General features: G+C 44.6%; 1 protein-coding gene across 1 annotated transcript; it reads left to right on the top strand.

Moving 5' to 3' along the window:
* The first annotated feature begins 5,437 nt into the window (after positions 1-5,437).
* On the top strand, positions 5,438-24,408 carry LOC132819575 (solute carrier family 22 member 3-like). The gene is made up of 7 exons (XM_060831143.1): positions 5,438-5,848; positions 8,926-9,029; positions 9,113-9,267; positions 9,553-9,721; positions 9,826-9,943; positions 18,872-18,978; positions 24,144-24,408. Exons 1-7 carry the CDS (start codon positions 5,438-5,440, stop codon positions 24,406-24,408), a joined length of 1,329 nt encoding a protein of 442 aa, XP_060687126.1.
* The last annotated feature ends 79 nt before the right edge of the window (positions 24,409-24,487 follow it).

The raw sequence follows: 24,487 nt of genomic DNA, 5'->3' as shown, positions 1-24,487 counted from the left end.
ATGCAAAGACTAGAGCAAACAGCCCTACCAACCATTAAACCAAAAATCTGGGTCTGCTACGTAGATGACACCTTTGTCATCACAAAACGAAACAAGATAGAAGAGACATTTAACATCATCAACAACACCCTCACAGGCATAAAGTTTCACCAAGAAGGAAGAAACTGACAACAAACTCGCATTCCTGGATGTCACAGTCAAAAGAAAGGACAACGGAGAACTACAAACCTGCGTATACAGAAAACCGACAAACACTGACCAAATACTTAACTACACCAGCAACCATCCCAACACACAAACAAAACTGTATCAGAACACTATTCCAACGAGCCACCAGACACTGCAGCACAGACGAACTTCGGAAAACAGAGGAGAACTACCTATACAACGTATTCAAGAAGAACCGACATTCAAAAAATACAGTGCGCAGATTCCTCAAGAACAAACCACGACAAGCAGACCAAACACAGCCAGAAACCCTAACCACCTTACCATGCATCAAAACAGTTTCAGAAATGACAGCCAGACTACTAGGACCCCTTGGAATCCTAGTAGCACACAAACCCACCAACACTCTCAAACAAAAACTAACAAACTTAAAAGATCCAACACAACCCATGGACAAAACCAGCGTCGCCTACAAAATTCCATGCAAGGACTGCCACAAACACTACGTAGGACAAACAGGAAGAAAGTTAGCCACCAGGATACACGAACACCAGCTAGCCACAAAAAGACACGACCTTTTCTCCCTCGTAGCCCTACACACGGATGAAAAAAAATCACCAATTCGACTGGGACAACACATCTATCCTGGGACAGGCTAAGCAAAGACATGCCAGAGAATTCCTAGAGGCCTGGCACTCCAACCACAATGCCATAAACAAACACATAGATCTAGATACCATCTATCAACCCCTCAGAAAACGAACAGGAAATTACATCACCACAAACCCCATGAACCCCATCCAGGACAAACATATAAATAGACAGCAGGAGACAACAGCTTCGCTTCACTTGGAGGTCACCACTGATGATGCTATCCAGCCAGGTAATGAAACGTCTGGATATCAAACCTACAGCTCAGCAAGCAAACCTACACCCTAAATTAGTGTTAGAGTTAACATTAAGGCTAGAGTTTGGGTTATGGTTCGAGTTTGTATTAGAGGTAGGGTTAGCGCTAGGGTTAAGCATAGTGTTAGAGTTAGGGTTAGGTTTAGGGTTCGACATAGGTTTAGGTTTAGGATTAGTTAACCATAGGGTTACGGTTATGGCTAGGGTTAGACTTAGACTTAGGATTAGGGTTAGGGTTAGGACTAGAGTTAGGGTTGGGATTAGAGTTAGGATTAGGGTTAGAGTTAGGGTTCAGGTATGGGTTAGAATTAGGGTTAGGGTTAGAGTTAGGGTTATGGTTAGAGTTAGGGTTATGGTGAGAGTTAGGTTAGGTTTACGGTTAGATAGGGTTCGAGTTAGGTTAGGGTTAGAATTAGAGGCAGAGCTCGAGTTAGGGTTAGAGTTAGGATTAGGGTAGGTTTTACAATTAGGTTTAGGAATCAGGTTAGAGTTAGGTTAGGGTTAGGATTAGAGTTAGGTTTAAGTTTAGTTTTTGGGTTAAGGTTAGGGTTAGGCATACAGTTAGAACTAAGGTTATATTTAAGGTTAGGTTTAGGATTAGGTTTAAAGTTAGGGTTAGTTTTAGTGTTGGAGTTTGGGTTAGATTTAGGGTTAAAGTAAGGGATCGGATTAGGGTTGGAGTTAGAATTAGGGTTAGGGTTAGGATTAGGGTTAGAGTTAGGGTAAGGGTTAGGGTTAGGGTTAGGATTAGGTTTAGAGTTAGGACTAAAGGGTTAGGGCTAGGGTTAGAGTTAGGGTTATGGCCAGTGTTACAGGCAGGGTTAGTCTTAATGTTAGGGTTATGTTTCGGTTTAGGGTTAGGTTTAGAGTTAGGATTAGGGTTAGGGTTAGGACTAGAGTTAGGCTTAGAGTTCGGTTTAGGTTTAGGTATAGGGTTAGATCTAGGGTCAGGGTTAGGGTTAGAGTCAGGCTTACAGTTAGGTTTTGGGTTAGGGTTAGATTTCGAGTTAGGGTTAGGGTTATGGTTAGAGTTTATGTTAGAGATAGGATTAAGGCTAGGGGTGGGGTTAGGTTTAGCATTACACTTAGGGTTAGGGTTAGGTTTAGTGTTAGTGTTAGGGTTAGAGTTAGTGTTTGGTTTAGGTGATGGGTTAACCTTCGGGTCAGATGTTTATGAAATCATGCATGTATGAGAATCATAGAGAAGAGTTTGGGAAGGGGTTTAGGCATTCTGTCCAGCACCGGATCCATAAGGCAATTAAAGTCTCACCCCCCCCCCCCCCCCCCCCCCCCCAATAATAATGTGCTGTGGTGCAAAGACCATCAACTTAGATCGTGCATCAGTCAAAAATTTAAGGGGTTGGGTCTGAGGACAATGGACATTCAAAATATCACATTCATCACCATCTATTAGGGCCTTAAGGATGACAAATCTGCCATATTCATCTCTAACACAATCTATTAAACTGAATGGAAGATTCTCCCGATTGATTATGGCCACCCCCTGCTCTTAGTGTTAAAGGACGAGAAAAATACCTGATCAAACCCATCCTGCTGTAACTTCAAGTGTTTTTTAGATGATCCGAATAGATTCCCTACAGTGTGGAAACAGGTCCTTCGGCCCAACCAGTACACACAGACCCTTCGAAGAGTAACCCACCCAGACTGATTTCCCTCTGACTAAGGCATCTAACACTATGGGCATTTTACCATGGCCAATTCACCTAACCTGCACATCTTTGGACTGTGAGAGGAAACCTGGAGGAACCCCACACAGACACAGGGAGAATGTGCAAACGCCACGCACACAGTCGCCAAGGCTGGAATTGAACCTGGGACCCTGGTGTTATGAGGCAGCAGTGCTAACCACTGAGCCACTATGCCACCCATATCCTCAAATACAGATTAACTAGCGTCTGTGAAGAAGTGTTTCTTGTTGTTAAGGTGAGTCTCCTGCAATATCCACCCTCTCTTTTTTGAGGCCCGACAGCACTTTTATCCTTTTAACTGGTGAATGGATCCCTCTAATGTTCCAGGTGCACCTTTTAAGAACACCGCTAGCCACAATCCTTTACAACCACTTCTGACCTTCCAAGAGGAAGAATTTGACTTACAGCACATATTCAACAAAACCAAAACACTAAACTAATTACCCCCTACTCATAGAGAGTGCTTCCACCTCCCACACACATTCCCATTCGCCTGTCCAGCTTGAGTCACACCCTAGACCCAAGCAATAGAAGGAAACAGACAAAATAATGAACACTTTGCCCACCCCCAACTACAGTATATACCGACACCAATCCTAATCGGAGAGAAAAAAAACACCAACAGCAGCTTCTTTAAGAAAAGGGTAACGTTACAAAAAACATAGCAAGAGAAAAAGAAAACCAAACATTATTGCCCATGTCCATAAATCCATCCAAATTATTTTAAAGTGTCCAATAAATGTTTCCAAGGAGTCAACTGACTGCACCATCTCCTTGTGAGTAATACAAAGCACTGCTGGATATCTCAATGAATGTTGAATACCAAGGTCCCTTAATTTTCTCTTCACCTCATCAAACAATTCCCTTTTACGGATTCACTGCCACAGAAAATCCTGGAAAAACATGACCTTAGTTCCCTGATAAGTCAGGGTCTGTGGATCTTTCCCCATCCTTCAAGAAGATTCCAGGGTTCTTGTCCCTGTGGCTTTGAAATTGTACCAGGACTGGGCAGGGGCAGGGGCGCTGACCCAGACCGGATCTGCGCACGGCGATCTAGTGAGCTCTGTCAACCTCGACCCAGTCTGTCTCAGCATCCCAGCCAAGAAACTGTGGCAGCCAATCATCATAAAAACTTGCTAGCTGCCCACCTGCCACTCCCACCGACAGCCCAACGACCCAGGGATTCTTCCTCCTACCTCAGTTTTCCAGATCATCGACCTGTTCAGTCAAGGCCCGGACCTGGGTCCCAAAGGCCTGGATCCGCCTTACCAAGGACTCAACCTCGGTCTCCAATGCCCTGGTCTGCTGCTTGACCTATTCAACTCGTTTCCTGAGCCCTTCCAACTCCTTCTCATGCTTTTGTAGCATGACCGAATCAGTTCCAGTTGAATACAATTGTCTTCCATCAACTCCTTGATCGCCACGTGTTCGTCAGCGACGCTCTGCTGGGGGGTGCCTCTATCTTGGCTTCCGAGGGAGCTGCAGCTGCATCCACAGTCACAGTCGTGGGCACACCCGACGCCTTGGGTGAGTGTCCCGTGTGTTGGGGCTTGGCTGTATGCTTTCCTTTAGTCATCTTCACTTGCTCAAAGAGGATTTACAGTAGAACACCAACCATCCGAATCCTGGACCATCTAAAAAAGATTCCAAGGCCTTGCAAAAACAGCACTAGGCAACCCAGCATTCAGTTATCAGTTAAACGGCATTCTGCTGGATAATCAAGAGATGTTCGATAACTGGCACTCAATCAGCTATCGACTAACCAGCACCATGACGTGAATTGCTGGAGAGACACTCAGACAACCAGCACGCATGGATTACCTACCACTTGTTTCCAGCCACCCGAACTCCTTGCCCATCTCACTCAGACAATCGAGGCTCCACTGCAATTGGATTTAAACAGTTTCGCAACCATTTAACATGAATGTTCTCTGAAACAAGGTAAGGTAGGTGGGTGGGTAAAAATATCACCCCAGCTGGGCTGGGGTGCAGAGCTCAGCAAGGCAGATCTACTCAGATCGCTGCCATCTTGGCTCCCCCGACCAAAGACTGAATTTAATGTGTCGGCCATCTTCAGGATACAATGCAACAATTCACCAATGCTCCTGTAATAGCACCTCCCAAGCTGTGAGTTTCAGGTCCTCGAAGCAAGAAGGAAGCAGGTCTACGGCTCCAGAAGTTTCTAATCAAGTTACATATCAGTCCAGTTTGAAGGGAAATCGCTGTCGTTGGGACAAAATGCTAGAACATGCTGCCAAACAGCACTGACGGAACACTTCAACCCGAGGAGCTGCAGTGCTTGAAGAAGATGGCCCACTATTGTCTTCTTTAGGGCAACAAAGGATAGGCTAGGTATGTCCATAGTATTTGCCCTCGTAGTTTTCATATCCCTATAACGTTTTCATGAAATCACATTAGTGTGGTAGACTGTATTCAGAGCTGTTTCTGAATTTTGGGGGCTGTTATGAATAGTCACCCTTGTTGAAGCAGTTTGGCAGAGTTTTCAGTTGTGGTGTTGATGTGAACTCTGTACTAGTTTCACTGTGTATCAGTGAACCGTGACAGTCCAATAGAAGGAATGTGAGCCCGCAAAGACGGACAGCAGTAAATCTTTGTCTCTTTGTGCAACACGTTGTCCAACATAGCTGGCAAAAATGTTAACCTATGATGATATTTTAAAGGACATCGGAGAGTTTGGAAGATACCAGAGGTGGATTATCCTGCTCTTGTCTTTAAATGGGGTAACATTTTCCTTCCTGACTGTTGCATTTATTTTCCTGGGAGTGACACCAGACCACTGGTGCAGGGGTCCCCCTGGCTTACTGGTGCTGGGACAAAGGTGTGGATGGTCTCCGGAACAGGAGAAGAATTATACTGTGCCTCTGGAGAGATCAGGCAGCCCCTCACACAGTCGCTGTGAAAGCTATGGGATAGACTGGAATGCGACTTTCCTCAGCTGTGAAGATCCTGTGTCATTAATCACCAATGATTCTGGAGATTTGCTTCGCACACCTTGTCAAAATGGTTGGTCTTTTGATGGTTCACGAACAACAATTGTCAGCGAGGTAAGTAAAGCTCAAAATTGTTTCACTGATGTGCAGCAGGGTGAATATTAGCAAACCAGTAATCTTCTTGCGAGTCGCTTTTGGTCCACATATGGGTAATTGTGAAAGTGAGCCTGTTTAAGGTTGACTTCACTAGGTATAACAGGAGGTTTCACAGAATCACGGAAGGTTACAGCACAGAAGAAGGCCATTTGGCCCATCGTGCTTACACAGGTTTGTCCCATCAGTTCTATCCTTCCAACCCTGAAAATTAGTCCTCAAATCATCTGTGTAATTTTGTTGTGAAGGTCCTTATTGACTCCTTTTCCGCCTGCCTTTCAAATTGTGCATTTTAGGTGCTAATATTTTTCTGTGAAAAACATATTTTCTACTTTCAATTTAAATTCTTTTGCCAATGATTTTAAATGTATGTTCTCTGGTTAATGATTCAATACTTTATCCCTACTCACTCTCTCTAAACCCCTCAAAATTTAAAAAAAATTCTATTAAGTGTCCTTAACCGGTCTGCTCTGAGGGCAACAGGCCCCACATAATTGATGCTTCTCATGCCTGCTGTCACCTTGGTCAATTATTGATAGGATGTCAGGAAGTAAAGGCAATAAAGACTGTTTATTTTTTCCGTCTGGTGAGTGGTAATGTGTAAAGTCTCATTTGTATCTGTGAATAATTTATAGAGATTGCAGTAAGTCTTCGTGACTTCTCCATTCTGTGATCTGTAGAGCTGGTGTTTCCACGTCCTTTCGACCTCATCTCAAGTAGGGGGAGGAAATGTGCAGGGTGCAAACCCTCCAGCTGTCCCCAGCCAATGATTGTGAGATTGTGTTATTACATTAGCAACAGCTCCAAGTTGTTTCCTTTCCACCTTATACTGAGACCAGCCACAGAACTCTGGGGCAATTTTCACCCTTTTGTTTTCTAAATGAGATTATACATTTTACACAAAGAAAAACGTTAACCACCAAAGCTGCAAACTAAGAATGAAAAGAGGAAGGACTGTAGTTTAAGGTAAAGTCATCATAGACTGACCAAGCCTTATGGCTGATCTCTTGTTAGAGAGAGGCAACTGGTGGTGGTTTAACCTGGTAATCACCACATCTCAGGCAATGGAGGGATCAAGAAAGAGAACCTTTATGGTGGCCATGGTTAGTGCAAGAATTGAGCCGTTGGTGTCACTTGGTATTGCAAACTAGTTGTTCAAGAAACTGAGCAAAATCAACTCCCTGTAATTGCACAATCTCTGACAACACCATTATCTTCATTATTTGGAGGTGTTGATGTTGGACTGGGGTGGACAAAATGAAAAATCACACAACACCAGGTTATAGTCCAACAGGTTTAATTGGAAACACTAGCTTTTGGAGTGTTGCTCCTTCACCAGATGAAGAAGTGTCGCTCTGAAAGGTAGTGCCTCCAATTAAACCTGTTGGACTATAACCTGGTGTTGTGTGATTTTTAACTTTATCTTCATTGACTAGCTTAACTTTTCAACTTTAGAGTTTTAGATTCCATCTTCTGCCTAAGAAGTTAGTGGCAGAATTAACCAACTAAATTACCAGCTTTGTTTTAATCAATTTCCGAAAGAGGATTAACTAGTTGCAGATTCAAGTTATGGTACCTATATATGTAACTTGTCAAAAATGGCTGGTCTTTTGTTGGTTCGCGAGCAACAATTGTCAGCGAGGTAACTAAAGATCAAATTTGTTTCACCGATGCAGGGTTAATATTAGCAAACCAGTAATATTCTTGCTAGTCCTTACTCACCCAAAAGGGATTGTCTTTTATGGCTGACATTTCCTCTTCAATTCATTGTAATAATCTTGACAATTACTCGATGCTGTTCAACCAACTCTAAACATTTTGTGAATGCTTCCCTCATCACAGATGGACTGAGAATGTTTGCTAGTAGTTCTGCAAAGTTCAGTTTTATTTACAATGCCTTGAAGGACGATGCTTCCCATTCTGTCCAGCAACAGGATCTGAGTAACATCAATTTCTATGCTGATAAGTGGAGATGTTACTCACATAATCTCAAATCTTGTCTCCATCTCTATTCATATCATGGAACACTGCTGACCTGTCATATCAAAACTGGAGCAGTGATTCAGTGAACTCAAGAGGAGTCGCACGTATTATTTCAGATGTGTCATATTAAATTCATCCCTTGGTCCAAAGGCAGATACTTTGCAACCATTTATCAAACCACAGCACAGTATTGTGAGTTTTCTTTTACTCAAGCAGACAAACTCTAAGTCTATCTCATCTGGAATGGGACTCTAACCTCATGATGCTGGTATTAACCTAATCTGTCGAACCAACTTAGCGAGTTGGCCCCTCAATGCACCATGACGCATGGATTCCTTAGTCACCCTATAATGTACAATCTGATTCAGTTCACACCTAAGGTCAAACCTGGTTTCATGGGAAATTCAAACTTGCTTTTGAGCTCAGGGACTTTGGGAGTGAAGCCAAAAATCTCCACAGGGTAATAGTTATTCTCAGATTTTATACTGGATGGAGTAGAGATCATGGATTTCCAGATGCACAGGATGAAGGTAGGGAAATTGATGAATATGGCAGTGGACACTAGGAAGTGACAAAAACACAGCCAGTTTCAGTAGAGATAGGAGCTATTTAGCTTTTGACTTCTGCATTAGTTCTCTGAAACAGCTGTCCCTTTTAATGTGTCCTTCATCAAATATTTATCCTTCCTTGTCTTTCTTTTTCCCTTACCTTTACTGTTGTTCCTTTGATATCCCAGCAGCCCACTGCATAAAGAAAATTCTCCCAACCTTACCCTTCATTTACATTGAAGATCTGAGTATTACGCTTTTGCTGCCCAGTGGAAACCCTTCATTTTCAGAATTTATCCGGATGAAGCAACTTCATTATTAATGGAAGGGAGTTTGACAGTGCTGCGGGAAAGTAAGGAGGTATGAGGGTGAAATTCCAGGAAACTGTTCGGATGCAAGCCGATGACATCAGGAAAGAACTAGATGCATTTGTAACATTTGAGGTTCAGAAATTCATGATACATCTTTACAGCTAATAAACTCTTCCTGTATTGTCATCTCCCATAGTATGAACTTGTATGTGACGATGCCTGGAAGGTGGTTATGTCTCAAGCATGTATTGAAATCGGCTTTTTCCTTGGAGCGCTGATCGCAGGCTATTCTGCAGATAGGTATGTGACACTCACCGTCTAATTATTGCCTTGTCCACTTTGAGTCCTTCATTGCCTAAGTGAAACAGTCTTTCTGTTTGCAGGTTTGGCCGAAAGCTTTGCTTACTGGCCTGTCTGGCTGGGACGGGAGTTTCTGGGATTGCTGTTGCCGTTGCACCTACTTACCCAGTGTTTGTGATTTTTCGAATCCTACAAGGTTTATTTGGAAGAGGGATATGCTTGACCAATGCTGTGATTGGTAAACCTTACATCTGAATATGTTTTGATTCTAGCAAATACCCTTTAAAAGTATAATTTTGCAATTTTTAAATAACATAAGCCAGCTTCCATCCATAAATCCTTCCTGTTGACACAATAATCCAACAATGTTTCACTCTCCATAGATGTGCTGCTATACCCAAGAGTCTTCTAGTCTGTTGTTGTCAGCTCAAAGCTCATCAGTTATAGTCAGATGATATTTGATGTCTTATTGTGTTCCGACCATTATAGCCTCCAGAGCAAATGAGCTTGTTCTTTCTTTCAGCAACAGAACTGGTTGGACCGAGATACAGGAGAGTCATTATAGTTGTAACACAAGCAGCTTTCTCATCGGGGATAATGATACTTCCTGGTTTGGCCTATCTAATTAGATCTTGGAAAGGAATCCAAATGGCCATTACCATTCCAAACTTTGTCCTGCTGCTTTACTGCTGGTAATTCAAATTTACGGGAAATGTTCCCATTGATTAATGTTGCACCACAAACGCTTGCTGCACGATGGAACTGATTGCATGTTATTGACTCTTTCCACTTTTAGCTTAATCCCAGAATCTCCTCGGTGGTTGTTGACACGCAAGCGGATCAAAGAAGCATTGCAGATTGCCCAGAAAACTGCAGAACAGAATGGCAAGAGTCTCCCATCGACTTACAAAGAGGTAATAGATTGTGTTTTGTGCTTGGATATCGGTAACCAACTCTGAATTTCAAATGCCCCAATCTTGATGCTGTGTAGAGCCTCAAATGTGTAAAAGACTAAAGATACTGTTATGACCCCCTGTGTGGACTGTTTAACCAAGGTCACTGAAATTACTGAACTACACTGCAAATGAGGAAAATAATGGACAAGATTTATTTAGAGTCATGGAGATATACAGCATGGACCCTTCGGTCCAACCCGTCCATGCCAACCAGGTATCCCAATCCAGTCTAGTCCCACCTGCCAGCACCCAGCCCATATCCCTCCAAACCCTTCTATTCATATACCCATCCAAATGCCTCTTAAATGTAGCAATTGTACCAGCCTCCATCACATCTTCTGGCAGCTCATTCCATACACGTACCACTCCCTCCGTGAAAAAGTTGCCCCTTAAGTCTCTTTCATATCTTTCCCCTCTCAGCCTAAACCTATGCCCTCTAGTTCCGGACTCCCTCACCCCAGGGAAAAGACTTTGTCTATTTATCCTATCCGTGCCCCTCATGACTGTATGAACCTCTATAAGGTCACCCCTCAGCCTCCGACGCTCCAGGGAAAACAGCACCAGCCTATTCAACGTTTTCCTATATCTCAAATCCTCCAACCCTGGCAACATCCTTGTAAATCTTTTATGAACCCTTTCAAGTTTCACAACATCTTTCCGATAGGAAGGTGACAAGAATTGCATGCAATATTCCAACAGTGGCCTACCCAATTCCTGTACAGCCGCAACATGACCTCCCAACTCCTGTATTCAATACTCTGACCAAACGCCTTCTTCACTATCCTTTCTACCTGTGACTCCACTTTCAAGGAGCTATGAATCTGCACTCCAAGGTCTCTTTGTCCAGCAACACTCCCTGGGACCTTACCATTAAGTGTATAAGCCCTGTTAAGATTTGCTTTCCCAAAATGCAGGACCTTACATTTAACTAAATTAAACTCCATCTCCCACTTCTCAGCCCATTGACCCCTCTGATCAAGGTCCCATTGTAATCTGAGGTAACCTTTTTCGCTGTCCACGACACCTCCAATTTTGGCGTCATCTGCAAACTTACTAACTATGCCTCTTATGCTCACATCCAAATCATTTATATAAATGACAAACAGTAGAGAACCTAGCACCGATCCTTGTGGCACCCCGCTGGTCACAGGCCTCCAGTCTGAAAAACAACCCTCTGTCTATTATCTTTGAGCCAGTTCTGTATCCAGTTGGCTAATTCTCCCTGTATACCATGAGATCTAACCTTGCCAACATAAGTCCAACATAAATTAACAGCCAAATCATATCCATAATGAAATCTAAACTATTCATGAATAAGAAACCCAGCGAACAAATTATATAATATCTTATAGCGATCATATATACTGATAACATAAAAAAGCAACGGTTTTGTCATGGACATGTCTTGGCCTAAGTACACTTAGGGGTGACTTTGGTATTTCTGCTGTTCTGCTGTCACCTATAAAGGATCTGTAATGAGACCAAAATAAGAGAGTAGAATTGAAGCACACATTTAGAGAAGGTCTGACTACTCCCATTTCCCCAACCCCTGTTCAGGCTTTTTAAAAAACATCTGTATGTTTTAATATCATTCGCTCCAAGATTGGGTTCTTGGATTCTTGTTTTGTGAGCGACATGGGTTTTCCTGTGTGCCTGAAGTTAACAAATAAATTGAAGTGTTTCTGTGGCTTTATCTCAGAAGCAGGCTTTGAGGCCGGGCTTTAGAATGAATGGGTTTGTGTGCACCACTCATGGAGTTTTATGCATTTTAAAAATTATTTTGCAACTCAGCAAGGTAAATAATTGGACTCTCAAAGTTGCTAGAGACTTTTGGGGAAACACCCAAAGGTTAGAGAATTAAAAAAAAATAATTTTACTTTGAGATTGAAGCAGTCCTATTGAAATAGGATGGCTGTGGAGACAAGTGCTCCTGAGAAGGGAAGGATATGTAATGAACTAAGTTACCTGAGAGTGAAGAGTGAGTGTTAGTCCCAGACCAGAAGTGTTGGGATAAAACCCTGAAGAGGTTATTTCATACTGAGTACATTTAACGGGTATATATTAGCTCCAGGAAAAAGCTATCTGTAGTTTCAGTTTAAAAGTTGAAGTCACAAGTGTCTCAAGCTTGCTGGGCACAGTCCCTTCCATTGTCTTTTGGCCGAGATATTGTCTGAACCATTAACGTGAATGGCTCTCAATCGTACACGCTTGATGAGGTAGAAAGAAGGAACTCGTACCTCGAGTGGAATTTGGTGTATAAGGTAATCATTCTGAATGAGTTAATGTTCATGCTATGTTCTGAAGCAGTTTTCAAAGGGAACAAACAAATTGGGACCAGGTCTCAAAGTCCTAGAAAGCATGGCTGATCAAAAGTATCTTAATATTCAGCAATAACCCTTCTTGTTATCAAAAACAGAGCCTCTTTTGTATATAATCTATGGCAGTGTGTCCTCTACCACTAATCACAAAGTAAGCTAACCACAAAGGAGAACTGGTGAAATGAACTACCTGAAAAACACTTGCCGAGTAGCATATACTGGTAGAGGTGGTAAGGAGTGGAAAAATGTTCCAGGGTTGCAGAAGCACGAATCTGATCCCTACCATGAAGTGAAAAACACTCTGAGAACCTAGAAAATACTTTGAACAAAGGAGTTTACCAGAAGAAGAGGAGATTTAGTGGAATCACAGCCAGTCAGTAGCTGAAATATGATTATGGACAGAGGGAGAGACAACAGCCACAATGGAAGCAGCATAAAAGGCTAGCTTAGAACTCCAGAAGCACAACTTCATTCAGTAGCTAATAAGAAGTGCTGGGAGAAAGGTTTGGGCCAGGAAAGCAAAGAAATGCCAGCTACACTTTGAAAATACAACGATCTTAGTGAAGGAGGTTCTTTAAGGAGCTCTGAAATGGAAGGATTCAGGAAATAAAGTTAGTGATCCCTAAGGAAAAAAGAAACAACTTTATATTAAAAAAAACTGTGCAAACACCAGAAAGGAAAGACCAGAGAGTGTAAAACAGAGCTCTCACTTCTCACAATGAGCCTTGCCATCATTAAAATTGAGAAGTTGCAAAGTACAGTGAAAAGAACACAAGAAATTGAGGCTGGGACTGGAGGATTGAGAAGGCCTCAGAATTTATTTAAGATTAAAATAGGCAAACTTTCAAAAATCTAGTGAAAGACTCTTGCAGAAGAAAAAAAGGTCAGGAAAAAAAATAAAAAATCAAAAGGACTGGGGCTCAATAATTGAGTGCAATTTTAACAGGAAGATTTATAAAGGCTACAGCCAGAGAATTTGAAGATTTGTGTAGAAGGAAAGGCAGAAAAACATCTATGTTACCCAGGGAGATCTGGAAAATCACCAAAATGCTTCGGTCTTGAATGGCTTCATGTTCATGTTGCATGGGTTGCACCCATTCTATTAATGTCACACAGTCTGGGTGCGGAGACATGGGGCAAAGTCTTACAGTGGTCTGACCAACATGAGCTGCAGTGGGATGGGTGGCAAAATCAGGACAGGAATCTGGTGAGCCACATTTCAATGTCAAGATTATCTCAACTCATCTTTTACATTTTGCACAAGAGATTCTCACAGGGCAGTGGTAAGCTGCCAGTTGATGGGGATCATCATTTAGATTAGATTAGATTAGATTACTTACAGTGTGGAAACAGGCCCTTTGGCCCAACAAGTCCACACCGACCCGCTGAAGCGAAACCCACCCATACCCCTACATTTGCCCCTTACCTAACACTATGGGCAATTTAGCATGGCCAATTCACCTGACCCGCACATCTTTGGACTGTGGGAGGAAACCGGAGCACCCGGAGGAAACCCACGCAGACACGGGGAGAACATGCAAACTCCACACAGTCAGTCGCCTGAGGCGGGAGTTGAACCCAGGTCTCTGGCGCTGTGAGACAGCAGTGCTAACCACCGTGCCACCGTGCCGCCCAAAGATTTGTGAAGATCATCGCTGACAGCTGAGCTCACCTCATTATTATTCCACTGAAATTGATTGTACCAAACTCGCTAAGCAAACTAGACATCAGGAAACCTCAGCATGGGCATCAGAGCATGTATCTGGTAGATTCAACTCATCGCTTGCTCCAAAATACCTCCATGTTGGACTCCAGGCACTGACATCACAGGGATGTTCCAAGGGAACCGGCTACACACATCCCATGTTCACTGACATCGGTAACCAACATGTGCTAGCCTCTAAGAACCCTCATGGCACATCTCCAATTCACTTACACTTCAACGGGTACAATCTCATTGTAATGCTGCAGCAAGGACACTGTGTGTTCAGGCACACAACCCAGCTCACGGACTGCACCAGGAACCAGTTCTGGGCTCCTGGCTCGGAATCATAGTACTTGCTCACTCTGAGCCAACCTGAATGCTCACAACTTACATTGCCTTGCCTTGCCCCTTTTCAGCCAGCGATACCTGGCTCATATCATTGCTGTTTAGCTGTGCTGTCTAGCACCAACACAAAGCCAGGACCTTTGTCATAGTACTTAGCAGACCTCAGTCCAGGCAATGGGAATAGCCTTCACTCAGGAATTCCCACACTGTAATTGATAGGTGCCCTCTGCTACCAGTCTAAGTACTGCTCAGAGTGCTCAGTCAGAACTTTTGCCTTATATTGGGTTTTGGTGAGATGCTCTTTGAGGGGTGGGGTCAGTGTGGGCTCAATGGGCCAAATGATCTGCTTTTACACTGTGGGGATTCTATCATTATATTGGCTGAGGAGCTGAATGGCAGACAGCACACCACCTGTGTTGGGCCATCTGCTCAGTTGTGAGGCTTTTTTTTATTTCAAAAATATGCTTTATTCATAAAATTACTTGGCTCTCTATACAATTGGTCATGCCATTCTTGTGCACACATTACATTACTTTACATACAGACATCGAAATTTATTTTTCCTATATACAAGTCTGTACATTTACTATCCAGCTCTTCCGCTGAGACGTCAGCAGAGCCCAAATGACTGCGCGGGCTCCCTGTTCTTCTTTAGGCAGGCAGATGTTACACGGTCGTCTTTCCCCACCGCGCCTTGGCGGCAGCTGCCCCAAGCTTCAGCGCGTCCCTCAACAAGTAGTCCTGGACCTTGGAATGTGCCAGTCTGCAACACTCAGTTGGGGTCAACTCCTTCAGCTGGAAGATCAACAGGTTTCGGACCACCCAGAGAGCGTCTTTCACCGAGTTGATGATCCTCCAGGCACAGTTGATGTTCGTCTTGGTGTGCGTCCTGGGGAACAGGCCGTAGAGCACGGAGTCCCGCGTAACGGCGCTGCTCGGGACGAACCTCGACAAACACCACTGCATTCCTCTCCAAATTTCTTCTGCTTAGGCACATTCCAGAAGGAGGTGTGTGACAGTCTCGTTCCCCCGCAGCCACTTCGAGAGCGGCTGAGAGTCCAGGACTGAATAAACGATCTCACAGGCAGAGCCCTTCTCACCACCAGCCAAGCCATGTCTTGGTGCTTGTTGGAAAGTTATGGCGATGAGGCATTCTGCCAAATGTCTTTGACAGTCTGCTCAGGGAACCGCTCGATAGGATCCGCCCTCTCCTTTTCCCGAAGGGTCTCAAGGACACTACGTGCTGACCACTTCCTGATGAACTTGTGGTCAAAGGTGTTTTTCTTCGTAAACTTCTCCACAAAGGACAGATGATACGGAACGGTCCAACTACTCGGAGTGTTCCGCGGCAGCGAGGCCAGGCCCATCCTTCGCAACACCGGGGACAGGTAGAACCTCAGTACGTAGTGACACTTGGTGTTTGCGTACCAGGGATCCACGCACAGCTTGATGCAGCCACACACAAAGGTGGCCATCAGGGTGAGGGTGGCATTGGGTGTATTTTTTCTCTCGTTGCCCAGCTCTTTATACATCGAGTCTCTTCGGACCCAGTCCATCTTTATCTCCATATAAACTGGAAGATGGCCCGGGTGACTGCAGTGGCACAGGTTCTGGGAATAGGCCAGACCTGTGCCACGTATAACAGCAATGACAGTGCCTCACACCTGATGACCAGGTTTTTTCCCACAATGGAGAGCGACCGTAGCTTCCATCTGCCCAGTTTCTGCCTCACTTTGCTGATACCCTCCCCCCAAGACTTGGCGCACGCCCCAGCCCCCCTGAACCAAATACCCAGCACCTTCAGGTGGTCAGTCCTGACAGTGAAGGGGATGGAGGATTGGTCGGCCCAGTTGCCGAAGAGCATGGCCTCGCTCTTGCCTCGGTTTACCTTGGCCCCCGACGCCCGTTTGAACTGGTCATATATGCACATGAGTCTGCGCACGGACAGTGGATCCGAGCAGAAAACGGCGACGTCATCCATGTACAGGGAGGCCTTAACCTGCAGGCTACCGCTGCCAGGAATAGTCACCCCTCTCAGGCTCGCATCCTTCCTGATGGACTCAGCAAATGGCTCTATACAGCATACAAACAAGGCAGGAGAGAGAGGGCAGCCCTGCCTGACTCCACATCTGACTGGGAAGCTATCTGATTCCCACCCATTGATTGAGACTGCACTGACAATGTTGGTGCAGAGCAGTCTGATCCAATTGCAGATTCCCTCCCCAAAGCCCATTTTGGAGAGAACATCTCTCATATACCTGTGTGATATCCTGTCAAAGGCTTTCTCCTGGTCCAGGCTGATCAGGCAGGCATCCAATCCTCTGTCCTGCACGTAGGCGATCGTATCCCTGAGGAATGCGAGACTCTCAGTGACCTTCCTGCCCAGTACAGCACAGGTTTGGTCAGGGTGAATCACCGACCCCAGAGCAGACCTGACCCGGTTGGCGATTACCTTTGACAGGATTTTGTAATCCACATTCAACAGCGAGACTGGTCTCCAATGTTTGAGTTCCTCCCTCTCCCCCTTCCGCTTGTAGATGAGGGTGATGATGCCTTTCCTCATGGATTCACTCATGGTACCTGCCTGAAGCATACTGACATACACCTCCAGCAGGTCCTGGCCAATCAAGTCCCACAGAGCGGAATAGAGCTCGACCGGTAAGCCATCGCTTCCGGGAGTTTTATTCTTTTCGAAGGACTCGAGGACCTTGGTCAGCTCGTCCAGAGATAGCGGCTGGTTCAGCCTCTTGCGTGTTCTGTCATCTAAGACCTCCGTGATAGACGACAGGAACGACTGGGAGGCCGCGCTGTCGGTCGGCTTCACGTCATACAGACTGGCATAGAAGGATTTGCTGATCCTCATGACGTCAGCCTGAGATGACGTTATCGAGCCGTCTTCTTCCTTCAGGCTGCTGAGCACAGAGCTCTCTTTGTGCACCTTCTGGAAAAAGAAACGTGAGCATGTCTTGTCCTGCTCCACCGAGCGGACCCTGGACCGGAAAATTATCTTGGAGGCCTCCGAGGCAAAGAGCGAGGCTTGCTTGCCCTTCACCTCCTTGAGGTCCTCCGTGACATCGACTCCCATCGTCTGCAGCAGGAGCAGGTTCTGCATACTTTCCTGGAGCTGGGACAGTTTTCCCCGCCTCTCTCTTGCCTCCTGAATACCTTTGAGGATGAAGAACCTCTTGATGTTCCCTTTTACTGTTTCCCACCAGTCCGATGCGGACTCAAAGAGGGGTTTCATGGTTCTCCAACCTTCTCAATGTTTCCCGGGGTCAACAGCTTTGTGTTCAGCTTCCACGTTCCCTTACCCGCCCGCTGCTTGTCCTGTAGGTGACAGTCGGCCAGCAGGAGGCAGTGGTCAGTGAAGAACACCGGCTTGACGTCGGTGGATCTGACCGAGAACGTTCGGGACACAAACAGGTAATCTATCCTTGAGCGGATAGACCCGTCTGCCCGTGACCAGGTGTATCTACGCTGCGCTCTGTTTGCAGGGGTGCTGAAGACGTCGTGCAGCTTGGCATCGTTTACCGTTTCCATCAGGGCTGTGGATGTGGCGTCCAGTTTACTGTCCTCCCCGCCGGATCGTCCATCTGCATCAATGATACAGTTGAAGTCTCCGGCCAGAATGACCGGCCTGGACGTAGCCAGCAACAGTGGAAGCTGCTGCAGGACGGCCAACCATTCACAATTACCCACTGGGGCGTACACATTAATCAGTCTCAGGGGAGCATTCCTGTACCTGACGTCAGTGATGAGGAGGTGCCCGCCCACCACCTCCTTAACCTCGGAGATGGTGAAGTTGCCTCCTCGCAACAGGATACCCAGGCCAGAGGCGCGGCTATCGTTGCCCCCGACCAAACTGACGGCTCATGGGCTCATAAGCTCAACCATCTCCTGTAGCTGCTGAGGTGCGGTATCCCACACTCCTGCAGAAACAGGAGGTCGGCTTTAACGCTGGCCAGGAAGGCCATCGTAGAAACACATCGCATAGCCGATTTGATGCTACGCACATTGATGCTGGCAACTTTAAACCCCATTTTAACAATTTACAAGGTTAATAGTGTCCATTTGCTGCTGGTCTTGCCCCTCTGGGGTAGCTGTGTGCATCCCTGTGGTGACGGCAAACTGCTGGACCCTCCCAGGGCTGAGGTAGCTGTCCAGCTCCACGCTGGAGCCATTTCCCTGCTCTGGTGTCTATTCTAAGCCAAAGAGGGTGGGTCCTATGGCAGATGAAAGTGGTTGCACAGTTGTTACTGTCTGTGTAGGCGGCGAGCTGTCACATTTAAACCATGTTCGGTGCCCATTTTAAAAAAAACGATTAACACTTTACACAATCTATACCATCATAGCGACACATTTATGACACTATTTTTAAGACCCTGTTGAGAAGAAACTACGCCATTTTCTGAAATAAAGAACAGTTCCTATACTTCAAAATGACTTCACCGGCACAAAAGCACTTTGAACAATGAACTACCCTTCCAATGACATGGTATTTTTACTGGTGCTTTTCAGATGGTAAGAGGAGAGAATAGTTCTGAAGAAATAAAGAATCCTTCCCTCCTGGATCTGTTCAGAACACCACAAATGAGAAAGCGAACACTTATTTTAATGTATTCATGGTAAGGTAATTTATTTAAACTACATGTGAGTTGCTCAAATGTGTTATTGAATACTTAAGACATCTTTTCTGTCTGAATTGTATGACGCTTGTACTTAAGGGTTACTTCGAATGCCATTGAATAAAAAGCCCTTACAGACCTGGAAGACCCCCAGCCCAACCAATATTGTGCTTAGTTCAGTATTGCAGAAGGAATGCTTTAGGCAGTGGAAAATCATCCTGCCTTGATCTGGAATGAATCCCATTGGAAGTGTATGTATGGAGATGTTTGGGGATCAGGGTATGATGAGTCAGCAGTTGTCACAACGCCAGCAAATTTCGGTGCATGACTAGACTTCAAACAGTACGGATGGTGTTAAAAAAAATTAGGCAGAAGGAATATTATTGTTCAATACGAAGAGGGGAAAATGTTCATTTGTCACACACGCAGGAATACTCATGAAGTCAATTTACTTACAGGAGATAATCAGGTAAATTTGAACATCATGCAAACTGGCACAGCTTATTGCTGGAAACCACCTACCTGTTAAGTGACAATCTATAATACCTGTGTAACTCTTTTTACCCCTCAATTAATGGGTTGTCAGAGTAAAGGAAAAATGGAGTGGTGTGCTTTATTGACACAACCTCACCCCAAAGATTCATAAACCAGAGTTGACGTGGTTAAAAATTCACCCAGCCAGAATTGCACATGGGCCTTACATTCTGGAGCAGTGTTACTAATCACCACCTCAAAACTTAACTTGAGTGCCCTGCATCTGCATTAGAGGCAGATTCTCACTGCTTTTAATGATTTCCTGAGGTTGGAACTGAGTGTGGGTCCCACCACCATAAGGGTGCCCACCTGTGCCACCTTCCTGATGTAGATATCACCTCGACAGAAAATAATTCCATTAAAGAATGCAGGTAGGGTATGAACATGGTTGGCCCAATGTGAGGGCCCGCAGAGATGCCAACATGGAATGCCACTCCAGCATGCAGAAGGACATCAAGATGGAGGCACTCTTCGAAGATGTAGGAACATTTTAAAATAATTTGGGGGCACTGTTTCTAAGTGATAATTGTGACCCTCTTTTCTGGATGACCTGTGACAATAGCTGTTGCCCTGAGGCAGAGGTGATGCTGGGATGCAGGTTGGTGGTGGAAGGACTTGGTTAACTTCTACAGCCTGTCACTAGGGAGTTGCTGAGCTTTGACCATAGTTTGAGGATCATTTGTAGCTGGGAAGATTCCAATAGCATTCCAAGTGGCTGTTAACTGGAATGAATTGCTATGTGCCCCCTCTGGGTTTAGAGGCTGTGGCTGCTTCTGATGCTCATCCACTTCTGGCAGGATTAGCCAGTGGCTGGATTGTGCCAGGCGGGTGATCCAAGTTCCTTGTGCCATGTTTATGATGTCACCCCCATGGCATCAGATAGGTCTTAGCATGGCTGGTAAGGTTCATTCAATAAGGAGCACACAGTCATCCCTCAGGAATCTATGACACTGAGTAGGCCAGTGTCATTGAGATCAAACTTTTAGAAGCTTTGTACCAAAATCAACATTTGCTGCTTTTGACCCTTTGGTGTTTCTCTAGAAGTTTCTACGGTGTACTGTAAGGGCTGGGGAAAGTCAATTTTTCGACTGGAGAAATGTCACTAATCACATTTACCTCTCTTCTGTTGGAGGAGGAAATTGTAAAGGATTGATTGGACAAATGAGAATGAGGAATCACAGAATAAATTTTATTTCTTACTTATAAACATCTACCCCATGGGGTTTGTAGACCACCAAGCCTAAACTCTGCAGAATACTGCGTTTTCCCCAAGACGATCTGGAGAGTTATACTGGCTCTGACCAAAGAATTTCAATACATTTCCATTAAGAGAGCAACACAGCCCATTGAAGTGAATGCGAAGCCATTTTGAATTTTATTTTTTTTGCTACCATTTCCTTCTTTGTTGGAAAATCCCTCGTACATCAGCAAGGCTGAAACACAGCGTTGCAAAATTGTAGACCATAAGCAGTATTCCCGGTGAAAGGTGATAGAACACAAAAGGATGTGGACATTCTGTGTAAATGCAATGTTATGGAGGAAACAGCAAACCATTCTAAAGAATAGCTAGGCTTCCCTAGTCTATAACTCATGCTCTCCATCCTCACCAATTCTGTCATGGCATCTCTGTTGTTTCAGCAGGACCTAATTATCTCCCCCCAGGATGATGGATGTCCTTTAGTAAGGGAGATTTCATCATTCCAAACTGGTCTGGCCTATATGTAACTCTTGTAGACTTCAATTCCCACCTTCCTGGCTCCAACAAGTTTACTCGGAATGTCAAAAACACAAGGCAATCCTAGCATTGGGATATACCCAATGTTATTTACTGAAGCAAAATACTACACAAATAACAATACACTCCAGCTTACCCATACAATGCTTGCAATTGGAAGTGAACCCATTTACATGGAGGATCAGATCAAAACAGGTGCTCACCCTGCTCTGTCTCAATCTCTAGTTGCTGACTAGACATCCTCTCCTGAGCTACCTTACTTTTATCTTTACTTTTTATTTCAAAATATAACTTATTCATAAGAAATATAAATATGTATATACATAGCCATGCGGTTCTGGACAGTATCAATTCAAGGAAATAAAACCATTGGAGTTTGACTTTATTCAACAAACCAAAGACATCTCTTACATACACAAAATAATGCATTTGAGGCACTGGGAAGGTCCAATAACTGAACACACCCCAATTTAACTGCCCTCAGGCAGGCTTTCTCATACTCTTTTCCAAACAAACAAGGCGTAATGTTCAAACTCTGACATTGTTCAATCTCCAGCAATTTGATCAGTTTGACTACTGGCCTGACTCACAAATGTGTGTCCCATTTTCCAGGGCCAGCTTGACCAATTAGTCATTACTTGTTTCCCTGGAAAGGGGCTCTTCGCTTGGTCTTAATGAACTTTGACCTCAAGCTGAGCTTGCTCACACTGCTGCCACCTTTACATCATCCAATCAACCAATTCTGTGTTGAAGCACACTGCGTTTAACTGATAAATAGTCAAGTTATTTTCTAGTTCACTGAGTCAGATTTAAAACAAGACCCCAACAGTTCAGGGTTGCTGTGATCGTTTAGACCATTCCTGCTTAGCTTAAAACATTTATTTTAACTTACATACATTACTTCAAAAAGAAACGGAAACGTTTGAACTTTTCTAATCATTAAGTCATCATCTGACCATTGACATTTGAACAGACCAGATTTCATCTCATTTTTTGTCATTTCATTTCATTTCAGCTAAACCAGAAAATTTTAGGTTGGTAGATACGTCCTCTGGTTTTCTGATCCCATCTGGCCTATATATAAAACCAGACAATATATGGTTCACGTTTAACTGCACCGTGGAATGGCCTAGCAAGGTTTTCAGTTGTATTCAAGAAGGTCCTGAGGAGTGTTGCTGAACAAAGAGACCTTGGAGTGCAGGTTCATAGCTCCTTGAAAGTAGAGTCGCAGGTAGATAGGATAGTGAAGAAGGCATTTGGTATGCTTTCCTTTATTGGTCAGAGTATTGAGTACAGGAGTTGGGAGGTCATGTTGCGGCTATACAGGACATTGGTTAGGCCACTGTTGGAATATTGCGTGATCTCCCTGCTATAGGAAAGATGTTGTTAAACTTTAAAGGGTTTAGAAATGATTTACAAGGATGTTGCCAGGGTTTGAGCTTTAGGGAGAGGCTGAACAGGCTGGAGCTGTTTTCCACGGAGCAGTATTGGCTTGGGGTGAACTTATAGAGGTTTATAAAATCAGGAGGGGCATGGGTAGGGCGAACAGCCAAAGTCTTTTCTCCAGGGTAGAGGAGTCCAAAACTAAAGGGTATAGGTTTAATGTGAGAGAGGAAAGATTCGAAAGGGACCTTCAGGGCAACTTTTCATGCAGAGGGTTGTGTGTGTGTGTGTGTGTGTGTGTGTGTGTGTAATGAGCTGCCAGAGAAAGTGGTGGAGGCTGGCACATTAAAGCATTTAAAAGGCATCTGGATGGGTACATGAATAGGAAGGGTTTGGAGAGATATGGGCCAAGAGCTGGCAAATTTAGGATATCTGGTTGGCATGGATGAGTTAAACTGAAGAGTCTGTTTCAGTGCAGTACATCTCTGTGCCTCTATGATGCTGATGATTCGACACCACCTTCAAACTTGGTTTGCTCAGTTGATTGGATGACTGGTTTGTAATGCAGAATGATGCAAACAACATGGATTCAACTCCTGCACCGGCTGAGGTTACCTCTGATAGTCTCTCCTTCTCAACCAGCTTCCCTCAACCCCCATCATGCCTGAGGTGTAGTGATCTCGGGTTAAACCACCATCAGTTGTCTCTCTCCCTCTGTCTAAGGAGAGAGCAGCCCTATAGTCTGGTAGGGTAATAGTGACTTTACTCCTTACTCAAGGGGAATTCGGAACAGGTGATAAATGCTCTGCCAACCTCCCCAACACTGGAAGTGAATATGAAAAAGTAATTAGTAAACTTGAAGGATTTTCATTGGGTGAACCACTAAATCCTAACGATCATTTGGGACTGGAGGAAGCGCAGTGTTCAGGGGAGAGGGTACACATGCTGATTGATGAAGGGACCATTGGCTGTGGCTCCAAATGACAACCTGTAGACTCAGGGTCACATTCTGGTTGAAATTGGTACTTGGTCTAAATGGCAATGCCCCATTACTTCATGAGGAGAAAGTTAGGACTGCAGATGCTGAAGATCAGTGTCGAAAGTGTGCTGGAAAAGCACAGCAGGTCAGGTGACATCCGAGGAGCAGGACAATCGACATTTTGGGCGTAAGTCCTTCATCAGGAATCATGAGCTTTTGCCCGAAACATCGATTTTCCTGCTCCTCGGATGCTGCCTGACCTTTCCAGCACTACAGTCTCGACCCTCATCACTTCATGAGGACTGGCCATTAGTGTTGATGAGCCTCTAAGCATGAGCAGCTATGAAATGCTTAGGGTAAAAAGTCTCTTTCATTTCTGTCCAATCCATTCTTGTAGAGCCTCATTGGAACTTTCAAGAGATTAAAAATAGATTATGTTCTGATTTTAGCAGGAAGTGTGCTCAGTGAATGTAATCAGTGTCCAAGGTTCAGAGGAGCAAGAGTTGTTACATCTATTGTATCCTTACCTTTCAGGTTCACAAACAATTTGGTGTACCTTGGGCTTATCTTGCGTTTAGGAATCCAAGGAGGCGACAGTTACACAGACCTCTTTGTCGTGGGTGCAGTGGAACTTTTAGCAACAATCCTTGGCATTCTGATGGTCGATCGTTTTGGACGGCGCAGACCCTCGTTGTTCTCCAACATACTGGCAGGAACCTTCTGTCTATTGGCGGCATGTATTTCACTCGGTAAGGGCTCAACAATTCTGTACAGAAATGCTGATTCCTGGAACTTGTGAGAGAAACGTTAAACAGAAGCCTCAGGTTTTGCTGAGCTTCAATGATCTCCTTGAACCAGCCCTTTTTGCAATGTGGAAA

This window comes from Hemiscyllium ocellatum, chromosome 10, assembly GCF_020745735.1.
Source record: "Hemiscyllium ocellatum isolate sHemOce1 chromosome 10, sHemOce1.pat.X.cur, whole genome shotgun sequence".
Classification (NCBI taxonomy): Eukaryota; Metazoa; Chordata; class Chondrichthyes; order Orectolobiformes; family Hemiscylliidae; genus Hemiscyllium; species Hemiscyllium ocellatum.
Note: the sequence above shows the minus strand (reverse complement) of the source record. Positions and strands in the feature narration are given on the sequence as shown.